The sequence below is a fragment of the Ursus maritimus genome, unplaced genomic scaffold (genome assembly GCF_017311325.1).
Source record: "Ursus maritimus isolate PB19 unplaced genomic scaffold, ASM1731132v1 scaffold_14, whole genome shotgun sequence".
Taxonomy (NCBI): domain Eukaryota; kingdom Metazoa; phylum Chordata; class Mammalia; order Carnivora; family Ursidae; genus Ursus; species Ursus maritimus.
This window is the reverse complement of record NW_024423786.1, coordinates 37,079,441-37,100,201: the sequence shown is the minus strand read 5'-3', so window position 1 is coordinate 37,100,201 and position 20,761 is coordinate 37,079,441. Positions and strand designations below refer to the sequence as shown.

General features: G+C 48.6%; 1 protein-coding gene and 1 pseudogene across 1 annotated transcript in view; one reads left to right on the top strand and one right to left on the bottom strand.

Moving 5' to 3' along the window:
* DNAH1 (dynein axonemal heavy chain 1) overlaps positions 1 to 20,761 on the top strand; it is a 73,387-nt gene that overhangs the window by 8,508 nt on the left and 44,118 nt on the right. Inside the window, exons 8-16 of the mRNA XM_040628716.1 lie at positions 13,323 to 13,480; positions 14,347 to 14,558; positions 15,206 to 15,504; positions 16,857 to 17,007; positions 17,881 to 18,074; positions 18,170 to 18,395; positions 18,893 to 19,012; positions 19,369 to 19,451; positions 20,519 to 20,660. Coding sequence (XP_040484650.1) covers positions 13,323 to 13,480; positions 14,347 to 14,558; positions 15,206 to 15,504; positions 16,857 to 17,007; positions 17,881 to 18,074; positions 18,170 to 18,395; positions 18,893 to 19,012; positions 19,369 to 19,451; positions 20,519 to 20,660 — 1,585 coding nt within the window. The remainder of the gene's footprint in view (positions 1 to 13,322; positions 13,481 to 14,346; positions 14,559 to 15,205; positions 15,505 to 16,856; positions 17,008 to 17,880; positions 18,075 to 18,169; positions 18,396 to 18,892; positions 19,013 to 19,368; positions 19,452 to 20,518; positions 20,661 to 20,761) is intronic.
* Positions 3,164 to 3,591, bottom strand: LOC103674763 (annotated as a pseudogene).

Below are 20,761 nucleotides of genomic sequence, written 5' to 3'. Positions count from 1 at the left end.
CCCCCCCCCCCCCCCCCCCCCCCCCCCCCCCCGTCACTTCCTCCCGGAGCCCCCGCGCCCATCTGTGGGCCATCCCGCTCCCTGTGCTGTGGACTTCTTGGGCTCTAGAGGGTGTCTTGTTCATCTCCAGATCTCTCATTATCAACATCGACTCACAGATTCTCTTTTCGTTTGAAGGGTTATAATCTGTTACTACCATTTTATATTTTGATGCCCCAATTGTCCCAGATTTGGCCAGAGGGAGCCTCTTCAAGCTGATTTATGTGTCCTGATAGGTTCCTCTTGTACTTTTGGCCACAGCAAAATGTTCTGAGTTCATTTTATACTTCCCCAGACCCAGCCTTGAAATCAGCTATTTCTCCAAGGAGCCCTGGTTCCTTTCAGTGGGGAATGGTATTTAGAAGCCGAGATCTGGGCACTGGATATGCTCATTGCTACTGGAAACTCATTGCTTTAGGTTCTTAGACCGGACAAATCTGGGGAATATGTATAATGACATTATACCACATTGTTATTGCATATAACCTCCACACTCCCCCGTGTGTATTTCTACCTATCGATCTATCTGGGTTCAAACTGACGCTAGTACCGCATGGCTCATTCTCACTTATACATATTTGGTACTTCTTTCTCCAGAAGAAAACCAGCTCCCATTCATTGTTCATAGTATATTTGCTCAGTCCTAGAATACACAGAAAGTAGTTTCAAACTGCTAATTCGTACTCTTCCGAAGAAAAACCTTACTAAGTAGACCTTGACACACATTTAGTGTTTTTTCTCTTCACCCTGGGGGCATATAGTCTGAATACCATATTCAAAAGTTATTTGCTTTAGTTCTTCCCACCCCTTCAGTGGGGTATGTTCATTTGATGAAATATAGTGTGGTCAGTTTGTTCTTTGTATGTAATGTATATTTTCTCTGTATCTGCTTCTCTCACTGATATATAGTATTCATTAAAGTATCCTCGGATCTGTCCCTCTCCACCCCCATTCATTCCATCCTCTCTACATCTTCCTCTTTCCACCCTGTTCCCACCACAGGCACATGGCTAACCAGAGTCACGAGCTTCTGCCGTAGCCGTTCTGTATTTCTTTTTGCACAAATGAGCAGACACACGTGTATTCTCAGACCGCCCGCCTTCCTATCCTTTTGCATGTCACCTTACTTCCAGTGCATCCTGGAAATCAATCCATACGAGTTCATTGAGCTCTCCTTCCTTCTTTTTCATAGCCACATAGCGGTCTAGTGTGTGAACGTACCGCGCTTACCATGGTTTATTCGACCGTTCTCTATTATACAGGCAGTTAGGTCATTGCCAGTATGTTGCAATCATAAACAGTGCTACAAGGAATACCCTCGTGCTTTCGTATGTTCATGGTGATGCAGGGGTAGCTTCAAGGGTAGCTGAGAAGCGGGATTGCTAAATCAAAAGATAAGCACAACTGTAGCTTGGTTCGCTGTCGCCAGATTTCCCTCCGTGGGGGTGGTGCTGTTTTGCCTACCCACCAGCAGCGTGTGAGTGCCCGTTTCCCCACAGCCTTGCCGAGAGTGTGTCGCCATGCTATGTGATTTTTTTTGCCAGTCTGGAAGATAAGTGAGCAACGTAAGTAAGTCTGAAGCATTAAAAGTGAGGCTGAACATTTTTCCATCTTTTCGTGTGATTAAAGACAAGTTTTAGATATTTTTGTGACTTGCCTATTCATGTCTTTTGCCCACTTTTTTTCCCCCCTCAGGCTTTTGAGCTTTTTCCTCCCTCTGATTTTAAGGGTTCTTTAGATATTAGAGATATTGGTCCTTCATCTGTGATTTATGTTGTAAATATTTTCTCCTGGTTTGTCCGTTGTAGCTTGACTTTGCTTATGGTAGTTTTTGCAATACAACTTTAAACATATGTCTCTAAACAATGTTATTAATCATTTCTTCCATTACATCTGGGGTTTGAGTCATGGTTCGAGGGCCCTTACCCATACTGAAGGTTTCTTCCTGTACTCGTATGGTTTCATATCCTCATTCCATCCTTATGTACGGTGTGTGGTATGGATCCAATTTTATCTTTTTCCAAATGACCAGCATTTATTACATGGTTTATTAAATGCCTATCAGCCTTTATTAAAACTTCCGTCTTTGGCTCAGTGGTTCGACATGCCACCTTTATCATACACTAATGTTTATATGCACTCGGGTCTATTTTTGGACTTTCTATTCTATTCCATTGTTCTGTTTGTTTATGCACTTGGACTACAGTTTAATTATAGGTGTTTTACAGTATATTTTAATGTCTTGTAGGGCCAGCCCCCTTTGTAGCTCTTCCCTTTCAGTGTTTTCCTGGCTATTCTTGTTTGTTTGTTTGCTTTAAGTGGTTATTTTTTAAAACTGTGACAAAATATACATCATTTTACTAAAATTTACTATTTTACTAAGATAAAATAAAATTTACTATTAGTAAATTTACTAAAATTTTACTATTTTACTACTATTTACTACTAAAATTTACTATTTTAACCATTTTTAAGTGTACAGCTCAGTGGAATTAAGTGCATTCACACTGTTGTGCAACCATCCCTGCCGTCCCTCCACAGAGCTTTGTGAACTCTGCACTCATTAAACAACTCCCCATTCCCATCTCCCCCAGCCCCTGGCAACCACCATTCTACTTTGCGTCTCTGTGGATTGGACTGCTCCAAGTCCCTCATCTGAGGAGAATCATACAGGCTTTGTCCTTTTGTGTCCGGCTTATTTCACTGAGCATAACGTCTTCTAGGTTCATGCATGTTGTAGCAGGTGTGGGGATTTCCTTGTAATATTCCATCGTGGGCGTGTACCACCTCTTGTTTGTCACTCCTCTGGGGATGGACACTTGGGCTGCTGCCATATTTGGGCTACTGTGAACATGTGTACAAATCTCTCTTCGTGTCCCTGCTTTCTATTCTTTTGGGTGTACACCTGGAAGTGGAGTTGCTAGGGCGTATGGTAATTCTGTTTGCTGTTGTCGTTTGGTTTTTCATAATCATAAACTTAGCTGTACAATCCATCTTGACTTGGAGAGGGGTACGGAAAACATGGAACCCAAAGAACTGCAGTGAAAGCACAGATTGTAGGCCATTATGAACAGATGGGAGAAGGAACCGTCTGGTCGTGAAGATAAAACACACATCAAATTTATTAGAGTTGTCCACAGTCGGCAACGGTGAACTCCTTGCTGCTCTTGCCATTCCTGGACCCAAAGCACTCAGTGGTTTCCATGCCCTCTTTCACCTTGCCAAAGACCACATGCTTGCCACCCAAACACTCAGTCGTGGTAGTGCAGATGAAAAACTGGGAACATTCGTGTTGGGTCTTGCATTTGCCATGGACAAGATGCCAGGACCCGTGTGCTTCAGGCTGAAATTTTCATCATCAGTTTTCTCCCTCTGGTTGGACTTGCCACCAGGGCCATTATGGCGTGTGAAGCCACCCCCCTGGCACATGAACCCTAGAATAATTCTGTGACAGCAGGAAACTTTATAACCAAATCCTTCCTCTTTAGTCCTCAGAGTGCAAACGTTTTTGGCTCTCTTTAGAACTTTGCGAAGGGTTCAAAAGATACATGGCCCAAGGGCTCACGTTGATGGCACTTGTCTAAGAACATCATGGGGTTCACCATGGCAGGGTGGCACAGGGCAGCTCTGGGTGGCGTCAGCGGCATCTGCGAAGCCCTGTTTGTCATTTTTTAGACATTTCCCACCAGCGGGGCACCAGGGTTCTCATTTCTTCACATCCTCACCAACATTTCTTTTCTTTTTTTTCCTTTACATTAGTCACCCTAATGGATGTGACATGGTATTTCATTGTGGTTTTTATTTGCAATTCCCTAAATGATTAGTGATGTTGACATCTTTTCATGTGCTTATTGGCCATTAGTAGGTCCTTCTTTGGAGAAAGGTCTATTAAAATTCTTTGCCCGTATTTGAATCCAGCTGTTTGGTTTTTGTTGTTGAGTTTTATGAGTTGTCTATATATTCTGGATATTAATCCCTCATCAGAGATGTGATGTTTTCTCCCATCTCATGGTTTGCCTTTTTATTCTGTTGCTAGTGTCCTTTATGTTACTAGGACACAAGATTTTTCATGTTGATGAATTCTAATTTGTCTGTTTTTTCTTTTGTTGCCTGTGCCTTTGGTGTCACAGCCAGGAGATTGTTTCCAAATCCACTGTCATGAAGCTTTCCCCCATCTGTTCTAAGAGTTTCATAGTTTTAGCTCTTATATTCGATCTTTGATCCATTTTGAGTAAATTTTTGTATATGGGGTTAGGTAAGGGTTCAGTTTTTTTCTTCTGCATGTGGAGATCCAGTTTTCCTAACACAGTATGTTGAAAAGACTGTTCTTTCTCCCATCGAATGGTCTTGGCACCCTTGTTGAAAATCATTTGACCCATATATATTTGGGAGTTTATTTCTAGACTCTTGTTCCCTTCCTTTGGTCTATATACCTTTCTGCCAGTACCACACTGTTTGATTACTGCAGCTTTCCATTAAGTTTTGAAATCAGGAAGTGTGAGTCCTCCCACTTTGTTCTTTTTCAAGATTCTTTTGGTTATTTGGGTCTCTTGAAATTCCATACAAATTTTAGGATGGATTTTTCTATTTTTGCAAAAAATGTCGTTGGGATTTTGTTGTTGTTGGGATTTTGGTAGGCATTTGCGTGCTTTTTTCCCCCGTGAGCATTGTATCAGCTCCTCCAGCTCTATCTTAAAAGCACTTTGTATTTTGGGTTACCTGGGTGGCTCAGTTGATTGGGCATCTGACTCTTGATTTTGGCTCAGGTCACGATCTCAGGGTTGTGGGACCGAGCCCCTAGTTGTGCTCTGTACTAAGCACAAGTCCTGCTTGGGATTCTCTCTCCCTTTCCATTTGCCCTTCCTCCAGCTTGCATTATCTCTCTCTTAAAAAAAAAAAAACACACACACACACACAACACTTTGTATTTTCAATGGGATTGCATTATATTTTTAAATTACCTGGGTACAGCCGACATCTTTAGGATCTTGAACTGTCCTATCCAAGAACAAAGAATGTTCACTCATTTGTTCAAGACTACTTTTGTATCTAGGAATGCTTTATGTTTTTCTCATATAGGTTTTGCATGTTTATTAAGTATTTCATCTTCTTTGTCACTATTATAAATGGGATTTTCTCTATTATTGTGTCTACTGATTTGCGTATGCTAATTTTACATCCTGTTGCAAACAATCCTTACTGAATTGTTTGAATGTGTTTTATCATTGATTCTCCAGGGCTTTCTAAGTACATATTACCTGTAGATAGAGATAGTTTTACTTATTCTTCTCCAATTCTTATTCCTCTAATCACTTTCTCTTGCCTAATTGCATTTTCCAATACCTGCAGTACAACATTGAACAGTAGTAGAGATGGTAGGGATCCTTACCTTGTTCCTAATAATAGTGGAAGTACCTCTAGTAAGTTTCCCCCTTAAGAAAATGCTAGCTTTAGGACTTTATTTAATCACATATTCATTGAAACTACTGCTTTCTTCCAAGTGTTTATTTGTCACAGGCTTTTAAAGTACTTATGGAGATAATCCTATGATTTGTCTCCTTAGATCTATTAACATGGTGTATTATATTAATTGATTTTCTGATAGTGAAACAATCTTGGATTCCTTTAATAAATCCCACCTGGCCATGGTGTATCATTTTTTAAAAAATGTATTGGGTTCTGTTGGTTAGTATGCTGTCTAGAACTTTTGCATCAATATAAGTAGTGTTGGTTTGTAATTTTTTTTGTACTGTCATTTTCAAGTTTGAAACAAGTTATACTTGCTTTATAAGAAGAATATTGATGTTTTCCTTCATTTTTCAGTACTCTGGAACAATTTTTATTGTATTGAGGCTATCTGGTTATTCCCTTCTGAAACCATTTGGATGTGGTGTTTCTGGTGGGATAGTTCCTCTATAACTTCATTTTTCTAAAGGAATTGGTCTAGTTAAGCTTTGTATTTCCAATTTGGGGGTCAATTTTGATATACTTTGGTTCTCTAAAAAATGATCCGTGTTTTCTAGGTTTTAAAATATATTTGCCTAGGGGTGCTGGGTGGCTCGGTTGGTTGGCGTCTGCTTTCGGCTTGGGTCGTGATCCCGGGGTCCTGGGATGGAGCCCCACGGAAGGCTCCCTGCTCCGCGGGGAGCCGGCTTCTCCCTCTCCTCCCCACTCATGTTCTCTGTTGCTAATTCTGTTTCTCTCTCAAATAAATGGATAAAATCTTTAAATGTGTGTGTGTGTGTATTTGCCTAGACTTTTGATAAGTGGTCTCATGATTTAGAAAGTTTTTTCTATCTCAATGTCGACTTCCCCCTCGTCTCTTCTTATTTTGTAGAGTTATGCTCTCTTCCTTTTTTGCTTAATTAAGTTTCTTAGTGATTTGTTTGATGTGTTAATTTTTTAAAAAAATAGGACCTTGATTTATTAATTTGACTGTTTTCTACGTCTACCTCGTTCATTTCTACTCCTTTTTTTAATAAAGATTTTATTTATTTATTTATTTATTTATTTATTTATTTATTTATTTATTTGAGAGAGAGAGAGAAAGGGGGAGGAGGGCAGAGGGACAAGCAGACTCCCTGCTGAGTATGGAGCGTGACATGGGGCTCCATCCCAGAACCCTGAGATCATGATCTGAGCCGAACTGACACACTTAACTGACTGAGCCACACAGGTGCCCCCATTTCCACTTTCTTTCTTTCTTTTTTTTTTTTTTTGAAGATTTTATTTATTTATTTGACAGAGATAGAGACAGCCAGCGAGAGAGGGAACACAAGCAGGGGGAGTGGGAGAGGAAGAAGCAGGCTCACAGCAGAGGAGCCTGATGCGGGGCTCGATCCCATAACGCAGGGATCACACCCTGAGCCGAAGGCAGACGCTTAACCGCTGTGCCACCCAGGCGCCCCCCATTTCCACTTTCTATTATTTCCTTTCTTGTGCCTTCTTTTGGCTTATGTTTTGTTATGTTTATAGGAATTTATATTAATAGGAATTTATATTATAGGAATTTAATTCACTTATTTATGTTTTTACTGATAACTGTGTTTAAGGCTAATGAACTTTCTATTGATAACTGCTTTAAAAATAGTCACAGATTCTGATATGTAGTATTTCATTTTTTTATTCCAAAAATCTGATTTATATTTCCCATTTCTTTAAAGAATTGTTTAATGTTGGGTTTTACAATTTTCCTCATGAAAAGGACTTGTTAAAATTTGTTGTTAATAATTTCTACTTTTATGGCATTGAGATCAGAGAGTGTTACTTATAATATTTCTGCTCTATAGAACTTGCTGATGTTTTCTCTGTGACTTAATATATAATCAATTTTTTGCTGAATGTTCTACTTGCACGTGAGAAGAGGTATATCCCTATTGTTAGGGTATAAGAGCTTTATATATGCATGTATTCCAGAAAAATCTATCTTATTATGTTATTTTAAAATTTGTTTGTTTATTTATTTATTTATTTATTTATTTATTTATTTATTTAAAGATTTTGCTTGTCAGAGAGAGAAAGAGAACGCACACAAGCAGAGCTGCAGGCAGAGGGAGAAGCAGGCTCCCGCTGAGCAAAGAGCCCGATGTGGGACTTGATCCCAGGACCCTGGGATCATGACCTGAGCCCAAGGCAGACGCTTAACCGACTGAGCCACCCAGGCATCCCTGAATTATGTTATTTATTTCTTTGATATCTTTACTTATTTTTGTCCATGGAGAATAGTGTGTTATATTATCGTTACTAATTGTGGCTTTTAGCATTAAAAAGTGCTCTTGAACAGGTCAAAGTCTCTATGACCAGAATTTACCTTTTATGATATCAGCATTGTAACCTGACTTTTGTCATTTCCATTTTCCTGAGATATTTTTGCCCATCCCGCCATTTTTAGCCTTTCTGAGTTAGAGAGATCTCTTGTTATCAGTGTATAGTCAGGTCTTACTTTGCGAGTCAAATTGAAGATCTTTCTCTTGTAATAAGTGAGTTAAACCCATTCATATTTATTGATAGAGCTGCTACGTTTGATCTCAATTCTGTTTCCTTCTTTACGTGATGTAGTTTCTTTGTTCTTTCACTTTTTAATTTCTTTTTTTTTAAAGCTTTTATTTTTAAATATTCTCTACACCCAACGTGGGGCTGGAACTCACAACCCTGAGATCAAGAGTCCCATGATCTTCCAACTGAGCCAGCCAGGCGCCCCTCACTTTTTAAATTTCTTTTGGTATGTGGGCAGTTTTGTACCTTATTTGAGCGGTTTCTTTTGTAGTTAAGCCTTTTATAGTGCCCCATGTCCCCTGCTTTCTTATTTAACCTGTTAATATCTGCTTTGTCCGTTTTTAATGGTATCCTTCTACTCCCTTTGATTTCCTTTGTAACAGTCTTGACTTTATTCTACTTTCTTCATCCCTTTTGCCTCCCATTTTTAAAAAAGAATCATTTATTTATTTTAGAGAGTATGAGGTGGGGGAGGGGCAGCGGGACAAGAAGAAGGAGAGATGCAGCCTCCCCGCTGAGCACAGAGCCTTTTGAGGGATTCAAGCTCAGGACACCCCCTCCCACCCACCCAGATCATGACCTGAGCCCAAACTTAGAGTGAGACTCAACCGACGCTGAGCCACCCAGGTACCCCTCTCCTCCCATTTTTAGTTGCTTTTTTTCTCCTTACTATTTTGATATGATATTCTTCCACTCTCATCTCTATCTTTGTTTTATTTTTATTTTTTAAAATAAATTTTAGTGATCGAGTGATTGTATGCTCTATGCCCAACGTGGGGCTCGAACTCACAATCCTGAGGTCAAGAATCACGCGCTCCACCCACTGAAGCAGCCAGACTCCCCATCTTTGTTTTAGTCTTAAATCTACAATTAAGTCAATTGAGTATATCAGACTTTTTTTCTGAAGTTTCTCCTGTCATTTTGTGGGATAGGAAAGAACAATCTTCTTTCTTTATACCCTTCTAGGTTCTTGGCTGAGGCTCTGTAACAAAGACAGATTAGCAAGAGAGGAGCTTACAAATTTATGTTTCCCTTGACATGGGAGCCTTCATAAGGAAATGAAGACCTGAAGGGGTTAAACCTATGCTAGGTCCGGTGAAGAGTAGAAGGCTGTGGGAATTGTGGCAAGACACAAGGATATGAGCTAAGGGTAGTAAACTGAGGAAAACTGAGGGAGGCCTCTTCATTGGGATTCCTCTTGGTGTCATTCCATCTTGGAGCTAAGGACGCCTTTTCCTCTGGGTTTAAGGAGGGCATGTCTCGCATGAGGATCTTATGACCCGATTCAGGGGAAGCCCATTTCTCAAATTCCTTCAGCTTAAAACATTCAATATGCCAAGGTGCCATATTTGGGGAAGTGTGTCCTGAACCCCATCAATCTCTTGGTTGAATGAAGCTCCTCTTCTAGTAGATTCCTCATCAAGGGCTCAAGAGTATGGTATAGGTCTTGAATGTTGAAGACTTGATGACAACATGGGGCGCCTGGCTGGCACAGCGCTTAAGCGTCTGCCTTCGGCTCAGGGCGTGATCCCGGCGTCCCCGCGTTATGGGATCGAGCCCCACATCAGGCTCCTCCGCTGTGAGCCTGCTGCTTCTTCTCCCACTCCCTCTGCTTGTGTTCCCTCTCTCGCTGGCTGTTCCTATCTCTGTCAAATAAATAAATAAAATCTTTAAAAAAAAAAAGACTTGACAACTTGATTTGATATAAAATTCTTGTTTCACACTGTCATTGCTTGAGGTTTTTTGTTTGTTTTAATGCTGCTCTTTTGTTGACTTGCTTTCAGTGTTGATTTTGAGAGGCCCGATGCCAGTCTAACTCCTGTGTCCTTGTAAGTTGTTTGATTTTTTGGCTTGGAGGCCTTGGGGTTTTTTTGTTTGTTTTTCATCTTTAAAGTCTAATCATTTTACTAGGGTATGTCTCAGAGTTGATCATTCTGGGTCAGTTTTCCTAAGTACAAAATGGGCTTTTTAAATACATAGATTCAGATATTCTTTATTTCTGGAAATTTCTCTTGGATTATAGTTTTAAATATTCGGTTCCATTATCCTGTTTTTCTTTATCAGATTCCCTTATATTTCTCTATCTTTATCTCTATCTCTATCTCTATCTCTATCCATCTATCTATCTATCTATCTATCTATCTATCTATCTATCTATCTATCCATCTATCTATCTATCCATCTATCCATCCATCTATCTATCTATCTATCTATCTATCCATCTATCTATCCATCTATCTATCTATCTATCTCATCTATCATCTATCTTGCTGCTTCATCTATTTTTTTTTAAAGATTTTATTTATTTATTCATTTGACAGAGAGAGAGAGCACAAGCAGGGGGAACAGCAGAGGGAGAGGGAGAAGCAGGCTCCCTGCCAAGCAGGGAGCCCAATGGGGGGCTGGATCCTAGGACCCTGGGATCATGACCTGAGCTGAAGGCAGACACTTAACCATCTGAGCCACCCAGGTGCCCCATGAGCCATCCAAGCGCCCCTACCTATTTCTAATTTAAACATTTGTGTCCCTTTTTAGTTCTTTCCCCTCCTCATTTTAATTTTCTTGGTTATATTCTGGTCTTTCTTCAATGTACTTTATTAGATTTTTTATTTGACTCATTCTTCCTTAGGCACCTCTAATTTTACCTTCCTTCCAGAGATAATTTTGTTTCTTCCATTTTCCCCCCTGAGTTCAATGAAATAGCTTTTCGTTTCTTCCTGTTATTTGCCTATTTCGGTGTTTTAGTTGTGAAATTCTGATTCAAGGTTTTTCATATGCCCAAACACTTGTTTGAAGATATTTAGTTCGGTTTGAAGCGCTGTGCTAGTTTTCTTCTGCTTTGTCCTTGTTTTTTTCTTTGAGGGTTGGATGAGAATTTTCATCAGGTGAGGTGGGTTCTCTCTCTCTCTTTCTCTCTCTCTCAGTAGCTTTATGTAAGTGTCATCTACTTTCACCCCTTCCATTCTCGGATTTGGGATGATTTACAAAATTCCTAGTTCCAGGGCGCCCTCTTCCGTTAGGAGAGCAAACCAGGTTTTTTTTCTTTTTCTGAGCGGATGGCTGTGTGTGTGTGTGTGTGTGTGTTGGGGAGAGGGGTTGTCCTCCCAAGTTGTTGTTTTCTCTTACCTTGCAGGACTCTAATTTTCCACTTTTGCTTCCTTTCCCATCACCCTTCAATCTCCAAAGTCCTCCTTTTCTTTTACCTCCGCCCTCCAACGTCATGATGCCTTTCAAAGAACGTCACCTTGAATGAACGCGTGGAAGTTCCTTCCTTGCCCTCACTGCTCTGATTCTCCGGGACTCATGGTCAGTGTTTTTGCAGTGGGGTGGACTTTCTCTCTTTCTGGCAGGACTTCAGACCAAGCTTAGGGGCTACCCCTCTTCTGCTCCGTCTTCCCCAGACGGCCCCCGTCCTCCATGCAGGCTGGCAGCAGGAGGTGAGCTGCACCTCACTGGGAACTGACAATTATTTTTCTACTTAAAGATAATGTGAAGTTTGGGCATTTTCTTTATGCTGGGTATGCTGACGGTATGGATTTTGGTGGTGTGATTTGTCCTGGCTTTTGTTTTTTCTCTTTCCTTCTGTCTTTTGAGAGCGTGTGGGGAGGTTGGCATCGATGTGGCCACCATTACCTTGGTTGTCCAGAATTCCATTTCTTGGGTTTTAAATCACTGAGAATGTTTTGGGCTGTTTATAACAAATAGCCGGGCTCAAATTGGCTTAGACAGCAGGAAAACACACTGCTTTACTGAGAACTAGAAATCGGACGCAGGGCTGTGTCCCCATTGGGCGCTGGCTTCATCCCTGGGCAGGTGGCAGCAACAGTTTCAGAAGTACAAAGTCCAGAGTCCACCAAGTCCTGCCCTAGATTGGATTCCCTCGAAGCCGAGCCCATATGGGGGGGGATTCTTGTATAACGGATGTATTGATGGAGTCCTCCCAGGAGACATGTAAGGGAGGTGGCAGGATATAATGGAGGCAAGCCGCTGGGCAGAGATGCGGTTTTAAGAGAAGTAGCGCCTCTGATCTCACAGGCAACTCTGGAGCATGAACAACACCCCAGCATTTGTCCTGGGGAAGATGGGACAAGGGAGCTTGGTTTTATAGCTCTGCATCGATGGTTGATGATGACCGGATCACGTTCCCACTCCTAAGCCAAGTAGTAGTCTGGTCGAGCTCTGCCACGGCCCCAGAGCTGGGACACGTCAACTTGCCCTAAGTCATGTGAGAAAGGAGAGAGTCCCAGAACAACAGTGAGGTGCAATGAGGAGAAAGTGGACACCAGACAGGCAAGCAAGTCTCCCTCTTGTGCCAGACACAGGGGCGCAGCTGTGAACACACCCCATGAAGGGCCTGCCCTCCTGGGCTTTCAGTCTGGCCAGGGAGATACACAATGAGAAAACAAGGTGATTCAGGGTTTGGTAGGCACTGTGGAGACAAAGCAAGACAAGGGAATAGAGATGTCATGGATGGGGCTCTCCTGTCAAGAGAAGACCTCAGCTCATTTGAGCTGAGTCTTGGAAAAAGTAAGGGGAGAAGAGGATTCTGGCTGGGGGAGCAATAGTGAATGAATGAAAAAAATGCCCTCAGGAGGTCAGGATTGTTGAGACAGGGGAAGAACTTTGGGCGCACAAATGAGGCTGCCCTCATCCGGAGGGGGCAAAGCGTGCCTGGGGTAGAAACCCCAAGGGAGGAGCCTGGGCTGGTCAGGCAGCAGGAGGGGCTGGGATCAGAGTGTGGCTACCAGAGGGAACGGTAAATGCAAAGGCTCTGAGGTGAGAGCTCAGAGTGCCTCCAGGAACCCAGGGGGGCTGCCTGTGGCTGAAGCTGGGCTGAGGGTGGGGCAGGAAGGTGACTAGAGCTGAGAACAGGGAGGGTCTGGTCCCAGGAAGAGGTCTGACTTTATCCTAGGATGCAGGGGCCCAGGACGGATTTTTAGCAAGAGAAGGATGTGCTCAGACTTTAGTTTTGTGGGGAGTGGATTGGAATGGGCAGGGGTGGAAGTGAGGGGACCAGGCAGGGACAGTGTCTTGCTGGGATGACACTGAGAAATGAGAAACAATACAGGCCGACTCAATTGGTGCGATGGGAGAGGGGGGTGTGACACTTAAGAGGCAGGGACAAGGGTGATGGAGGTTAGTGGCTGGGGGCCAGGTGGGAGGTGTGCCCATGAATCTGGAAGGGAAGTCCCAAACACATGCCCACAGGTCAATGCCAGAGCCCACAGCGTGGGGGTGACAGGGTGTGGGGAGCCCCCTGACTCCCCTGCCCCCTTCCCCATTGGCAGGGTTCTGGAGCACCTCAGCAATCTCTCCAGAGAGGTGAGCCTGGACTATGAGCGCAGCATGAACAAAATCAGCTTTGACCAGATTGTCTCCTCCAAGCCGGACACGTTCTCCTACGTGACCCTGCCTGAGAAGGAGGAGGAGAAGGTGCCCAGGCAAGGTGAGGGCGGCTGGACGAAGGCGGGCCCCGTGGCCACCCACGTAGCCAGAGCCCTCCCGCTCCTCCCTGTAAGGTGGTCCGTAAACCTGACACTCCCAGCTTCTTCCCCAGCTGCCTAGGGAGCTGGGGCGGGGGCCGGGGTGTCCATGAAGGCTCTTATAAAAACTAGGAGTCTTGGGGCACTGCTTAAGATTCTCTCCCTCTCCCTGTGCCCCTCTCCCCATCCGCCTCTCTCTAAATCAAGCAATCGATCCATCCATCCATCCCAGTAGTCTGAGTAGCACAGAAGGAAGCAGGTAATGTGTATTAGGACAACACTGTTCAGAAGCGGATGGAAGGGCTCTGACGGTCTGAGGGACATAGAACAGCAGGAGCCGGTGGCATTGCTGCAGCCCCATCTGACCCGTGGCAGACTGAGTCTCGAGTAGGACACTAGTTCCCCCAGGCCCTCCTTGCTTTGACTTCTCTGATGACTGAATTTCATTTCCCGGCCCGAGCTGCCACATGTATGAAGTGTCCAGGAAGCTGGGGTGGGGCATGGACAGTGGGCAGTCCGAGGGTCCCGGTACCCACATCTCCCTTGCTTGGTGCTGGGTTGTATGCAGAGTGGGCAGGAGTGAAGGGGGACAGGGTCCGTGGTTCTCATCCACTTCAAAGGGGTCAGTGACCCAGAGAGGCCCGGAGGGGATCCATTTACTCACCCCAGAGCAGGCAGCTTGCTGCGGGGAGAGAGGGGTTCTGGGGATGTGGTTTCTCTTTGGGAGGAGATGGGAGTTGTATCTCTCCATCACCACCCTGTAGAGCATCCTAACCCCTGGTGTGTCCCAGGCCAATCTGACACTGGCCCTCCGCCCTCACCCCTGCAGGGCTGGTGAGTGTCCCCAGCTACCCCTTCCGGGAGCAGAAGGAAGACTTCACCTTTGTGTCCCTGCTTACACGGCCAGAGGTCATCACGGCCCTCAGCAAGGTGCGGGCTGAATGCAACAAGGTGACCGCCATGTCCCTGTTCCACTCAAACCTCTCCAAGTACAGTCGCCTGGAGGAGTTCGAGCAGATCCAGTCCCAGACCTTCTCGCAGGTGCGTGGGCTTCCGGGGCTTGGAGGGCCACATGCAGGCTGGAGCCTTGGAGCTGACTGGCCAGCGGTGAGGCCGTGAGCCCCTGTTCTCCTTAAAACCTAGACCTTGTGGGAGGCTGGGGGTGGCCCCGGTGGATGGTTCATTTCAGAGAGGAGACCCAGGGTAGGCTCCCTTTCTAGTCGCTTGCCATCCAACCCTGGTGGCCTCTGAAGCAGACCCCTTGTCTTGGAAAGGAGAGCAGGAACCCCACATACCCGCTAAGTTTGGGGTGTGAGGGAAGAAGGGGCAGCCTTGTGGGAGACCATCACCAGATGGCCCAGGAGAAAAGCTCCCCGTCCCTGCTTCACTCTGTGTCTGTCTCTGCTCATTTCCTGTGTCTTAGTCCCTCGGTCTCTCCCTTAGGTCGGGAGAAAGCCCTGCTTCTGCTGCTCCTCCTCCCTCCTGCCCCCAGAGGAGCCCCGGTCCCCAGGGTCACAGGAGGGTGTTGGTGGTAGGGCTCAGCCGTCAGTTGGGGGGGGGGGAGATCCTTCCGTGGTCATCCGGGTCCTGAGGCTGGCCCGGCACCCTGCTGCCTCCGGTCACCGAGCGTGGTGGCTGTGGGCACAGGTTCCCGGGCGGCCCGCCTGATGCCACCATGGCCACTCCAGGTGCAGATGTTCCTCAGGGACAGCTGGATCAGCACACTCAAGGTGGCCATGCGGAGCAGCCTGCGTGACATGAGCAAGGGCTGGTACAACCTCTACGAAACCAGCTGGGAGGTGTACCTCCTGTCCAAGCTGCGCAAGCTGATGGAGCTGCTCAAGCACGTGCTGCAAGACGCGCTGCGCTTCCTGGTGCAGGACTCGCTGGCCAGCTTCTCACAGTTCATCAGCGATGCGTGCTGCAGCGTGCTGGACTGCCCCGACCACATGGTCTGGGGCCACGACCTCATCAACAGCCCCTACAGGTGGGGCTGGCCGAGCGCAGGCGCCGGGGACGCCCCCACTACTCCTTGCTAGGCTGGCACAGGTGGGGGGGCGGGGCAGCCGGGACCAGCGTGCCCTGCACTACCGGGTCCTGGATGGTAGGGAGAGCCCGGCCCCTGCCCTGGTGGCCCGGGAATGTCCCACCAGCTCTGACTCGCACGTCTCTGGGTGACCTTCGTTTTCTCCATCAGTCCCTGAGTTACTCAGTCAAAAGAAATATTCTTCGAGCACTTGCCATGAGCCAGGTGGGGTTCTGGGGGAACCAGAGAAGCATGACTCCTGCTCTCATGGGGGACAGACAGCAAGCAAATGAATCAATAGACGGTCACTGCCGATCTTGGCAGGGGCCGTGACAGACCCCGGGTGGGGCAGGGGACTCTGCCAGGGGGTCAGGGTCATCTGAGTCAAGACCTGAGACTGAGAGGAAAGCGGCCAGGGAGATGTGTGAAGGAGAGGCCCCGGGTGGAAGGCCCAGCACATGTAGAGGCTCGGAGGGGAGGAAGATCGGGGGGCAGTCAAGAATGGAAAGGCCAGCAGCTATGGCTGGAGTAGGGAAGGCTGGTCAGGATGATGGGGGAGAGGTTGCAGGGACAGGCCAGATCAGAGCCTCCTGGGGTCACAGTCGGGGCTAGATTTATTCTAAGTGTGGTCGGCAGCCATCAGAGGGGAATTATAATCTGATTAAACGATGCTCTGGATTTGTAGGGACAAGTGAGGCAGAAGACAAATCAGACCAAGTCTCCTGCCGTTGTCTAGACAAGGGATGATGTGGCTGGGACTTGGGGGGGGGGCAGATTTGGGGCCATGCCTGGGTGGCAGTGCTATGGGCCTGGTTGCAGTGGGAGGAGGTTGGGGGGAGACAAGCTGACTCCTGGGGTCCACCACTAGTACCGAGCCCTGAGGGGAGCTGGTGGGAGTCACGGGACACAATGTTTGAGATGCCCATTAAAGGCCCAGGTGGGTGGTAGATGGCAATCCAGAGTGCATTGGGGAGGCCTGGCTGGGATCTAGGCTTGAGGGTTGTTGGCATGTAGTGGGCATGTGAAGCCAAGGATGACAGCCTTCTGGGGGCAGCGTGGGTGCCGCAAGGATCCAGGGTCTGGCTCACCTGTCCTGATGACCTCAGAATGGCATGGTGGTCCTCCCTCTCCCTGGTGCCTGTGAACCTCTGGGCAAGTGGCAGGGAGTGAGTAATCTTTGGCTGGTCTGTGTTTTTCTGGTAACTTAGAGGTTTCTAGAAGGAGGGAGGAGGCAATTCTCATGCATGAAGAAGCTCGAGAGCCATCATGCTGGCAGGTCTCTGCCCACCGTCAGCCTGACTATTGCCCCACAGGCCCCGGAAGAATCCCTTGTTCATCGTGGACCTGGTGCTGGATAGCTCGGGGGTGCACTACAGCACGCCACTGGAGAATTTCGAGACATCGCTGCTCAACCTCTTCGACAAGGGCATCCTGGCCACGCACGCAGTGCCCCAGCTGGAAAAGGTACAGCCACAGTTCAAGGCCCAGGGCACCTGCTGGCCTGGCTGCTTGTGGCTACCGAGCCAGAGGCCAACTGTATTAGAGCAGTTCAGCTTTATTTCAGGCCTCCCCCCTGGTCGGTAGTGTGCTCAGACCTTCAATTCTCACTTATTCCTCACCACAAGCTGTGCTGGGAACCATTAGCGTCCCCATTTTGTCGTGCCCCATAAGGGCACAAAGTGACTAAGTGTCAGACCTGCGATTGGAGCTGGGCTCGTCCACGCACCTCTGTCACACCCTCTTGATCCCACCCAGCTCCTGGCCTCTCTCTCCCGCTAAGATGTGGTTGCACACTGACCTCCACACTTGGGACTCCTTGCCAGAAGTCCCTGCTCATCACACACCTGGTTACATCCCACTCCTCCCAGCCCCAGAGCTTCTAGAACTCCAGGCCCCTCTTGTTTTCCTTACTGGTTAGCCAGAGCCATCAGTGACCTGGTGGTCTCGTCTTCTCCTTTCCTGGGCACTGGACTGTCAGGCCCGGGCAGAGGAAGACACTGCCCCTGGCGGGCAAGGGGGCTCCTGGGGCTTCCAGCCCTGTATTAGTCCACAGCCTGCACTCAGAGGCACCACAGCAGACCCTCTCCCCAACCCTCACCACGCTGTCTGTGATTGGCCACACTGCTGCCCCGACCCCCACCACGCTGTCTGTGATTGACCACACTGCTGCCCTGACCCTCACCACAGTGCCAGTGATTGGCCACACTGCTGCCCCGACCCTCACCACAGTGCCAGTGATTGGCCACACTGCTGCCCACTCAGGCTTCGGATCCCATCTCTAATTCCTCTGCCCACCTGCTGGGTGGCTCATCCGGCTCTCCACCCCTGGCTCCGCAGCTGGTGATGGAGGACATCTTTATCAGTGGCGACCCCCTGCTGGAGTCCGTGGGGCTCCACGAGCCATTGGTGGAGGAGCTGCGGGCCGTCATCGCCAATGCTATGCGCAAGGCCATGATCCCACTGCAGGCTTACGCCGGGGAGTACCAGAAGTATTTGGAGCTGAATAACAACGACATTGCCACCTTCCTCAAGTGCGTGCGTACATCTGAGGGCGTCTGGGTGTCGGTGTGACTCCCGGCCACCCACTTACCACCGTCTGCCCTTCGCGTGTGCCCACTGTCCACAGAGCCTACCAGACACGTTCCCCGTCGGCCTCGGAAGTACGGGAGGTGGTGCTCGCCCACCTGCAGGAAAAAGAGATCCTGGACAGCTCGCTGCCCAGCAGTATCGTCATTGGGCCCTTCTACATCAACGTTGACAACGTCAAGCAGAGCCTGTCCAAGAAGCGCAAGGCCCTGGCCACGTCCACGCTGGACATCCTGGCCAAGAACCTGCACAAGGAGGTGGACGATGTAAGTGCCCGCCCACCCGGCCCTGGTGACTGCAACAGCACGTGCACCCGCTCTCGCGTCGGGGACGAGCTCCCACGAATAAGGTGTCCCTAGGCAGGGCGAGGGCTGTCTGCAGATGCCCAGGCCGATGAAAGGATATGAAAGTCAACCTGCTTTGACCCCCGGCCTGCCGGCAGGGAGCTGTCCCATACGGAAGATCCCAGGAAATGGGGGCTGCTACCTCTTTTCCTAGACTTGGAAAGACCTGGGAATCTCTCCCGAAGATGGGCCATTTCATGGAGCCGAGGGTGTGCGAGTGGCCTCAGAAGCCCCATGCATGTGTTGGGCGGGCACAGGAGGCTAGGGAGGCCTCAGCTCCGTAGCAGGTCAGCTGCAGGATGTGGCAGGGTGGGGGCAGTTACCTGTCGGGAGACACTGGGATCCAAGGAGGAGGAGCAGGCCCCAGGAAAGGACGTAGAGGGTACATGGCCTCCCCAACGCCCTCTGCCCACCGCCAGATCTGTGAGGAGTTTCGCAGCATCAGCCGCAAGATCTATGAGAAGCCCAACAGCATCGAGGAATTGGCTGAACTTCGAGAGTGGATGAAGGGCATCCCTGAGAAGCTGGTGGGGCTGGAGGTGAGGCGGGTGTCAGGGGGCCTGGGGGCCAGGGCTGGGAGATTAGGAGCCAGGAGGCTAGAGGTGAGGTAGACACAGAGAACGAGGGGGGAGTTGGGAGGTTACCAGGCTGGATGCATGGTGGAGGTTCAGAACCATGCTATCCGGGAGGCCAGGAGGGTAGAAGGTATGGGACGGGGGCGGGGGTTGGAGGTGTGGCAGCTTGGCCTTTGGAACCCTGAGCCCAGGGCTGGCCGTGCACCCTGCGCCTCCTCCCTAACCCCAATCCTCCCTCTGTGGAAGAGAGCCACCTTTCCTTAGCGCCTAACCACTTTGGGGTCCCACACATGCAGTTTCATTACCACCTGTCCGTGCAGGAGCGGATCGTGAAGGTCATGGATGACTACCAGGTCATGGATGAATTCCTGTACAACCTCAGCACAGAGGACTTCAACGACAAGTGAGTGGGAGCAAAGAGGTGCTGAGACACATGGCTCTCAGATATCCCCGTAGCCGTGGGGGGATATGCCAGCCAAGATGTCTGAGACTGTGGCTCCACGTGGGCCGGGGTCAGGTGGCCAGTGGCGCAGAAGGAAATCACATGAGCCTCTTGGCCCCCTCACTCTGACTCCATTCTCTATACCATTGTCAGCCTGACACACACATGTTCACACAGGCCTGGAATCCCCTTGTTTGTGGTGGGGGCCCTTTGGGATCCTTGGGACCACAGAGAACAGGCAAAGCCAGCCTGGTGGTCAGTCCTTGGGGAGCAGCACTTGTCCCCACCCAGCTCAAGAGCCTTGTGGGAAACAGCCTTAGGTTGGGACTGCCTTACCGAGGCTCCCAGAAACCCCTTGTCCACCCTGCCTGACGGGCCTGGGGTGACTTTAGAATATCGGGGCCTGGGAGAGGTTGGCACTGTCTCCTGGGACACCTGTCAAGAGCCCCAAGGCACTAGCTTTGCAGTGCGTCCCAGTACTCAGGGTGGGCATCCCCCAGGGTCGGCATTCCTAGGCCAGATGCAGACAGAAGCCCCTAATTCCACAGAGCCCCCACATCAGGCAGCAAAGGGAGTCGGTCTGATATGAAGGAAGCTGGCCTGGTGGCCTGGGGGGGCACCAAGGAAGTGCAGACTAGAGGCTGTTGCTTTGCCTCATGGGAGAGGCAGAATGTAAGGGGGTGCCCAGCATGACCTCTCTCATTTCCGACACCGTTCTCCCCCTTGCCCCGTCACTGCACTGGGCACCGTGGAAATGCATCTCCCTGGATGCCCACCATAGCTCCCAGACCACAGCCGCAGGGTAGGGACAGCCTCCCCGGCCAGGCAGGCCCACACCCTGACCCCGTTGGTGGCCGTGGCTGCCTCCAGCTCACTTCCACTTCCTGGTTGCTTGGCCCTGGCTGGTTCCAGCCACTGCCTGGATTCCCCCATTCTCCCCTTCACCCTGGGTGCCCCTGCCTGGCTGTGCCACCCCATGATTTCACCTGTGACCTCCCCCCCCCAATGCCCACCCCTGGCTCCTCCAGGTGGGCTGCCAGCAACTGGCCTTCTAAGATCCTTGGGCAGATAGAGATGGTGCGGCAGCAGCACATAGAAGATGAGGAGAAGTTCCACAAAATCCAGATCATGGATCAGAACAACTTCCAGGAGAAGCTGGAGGGACTGCAGGTAGGGCTGGTTCAGGGCTCTGCTACGCCTCGCTCCCCACCATGTGCTCTGGGGCCAGGCCTGGCTTCATGCATGCAGGAGGGACTGTGGTAATGTTTGGC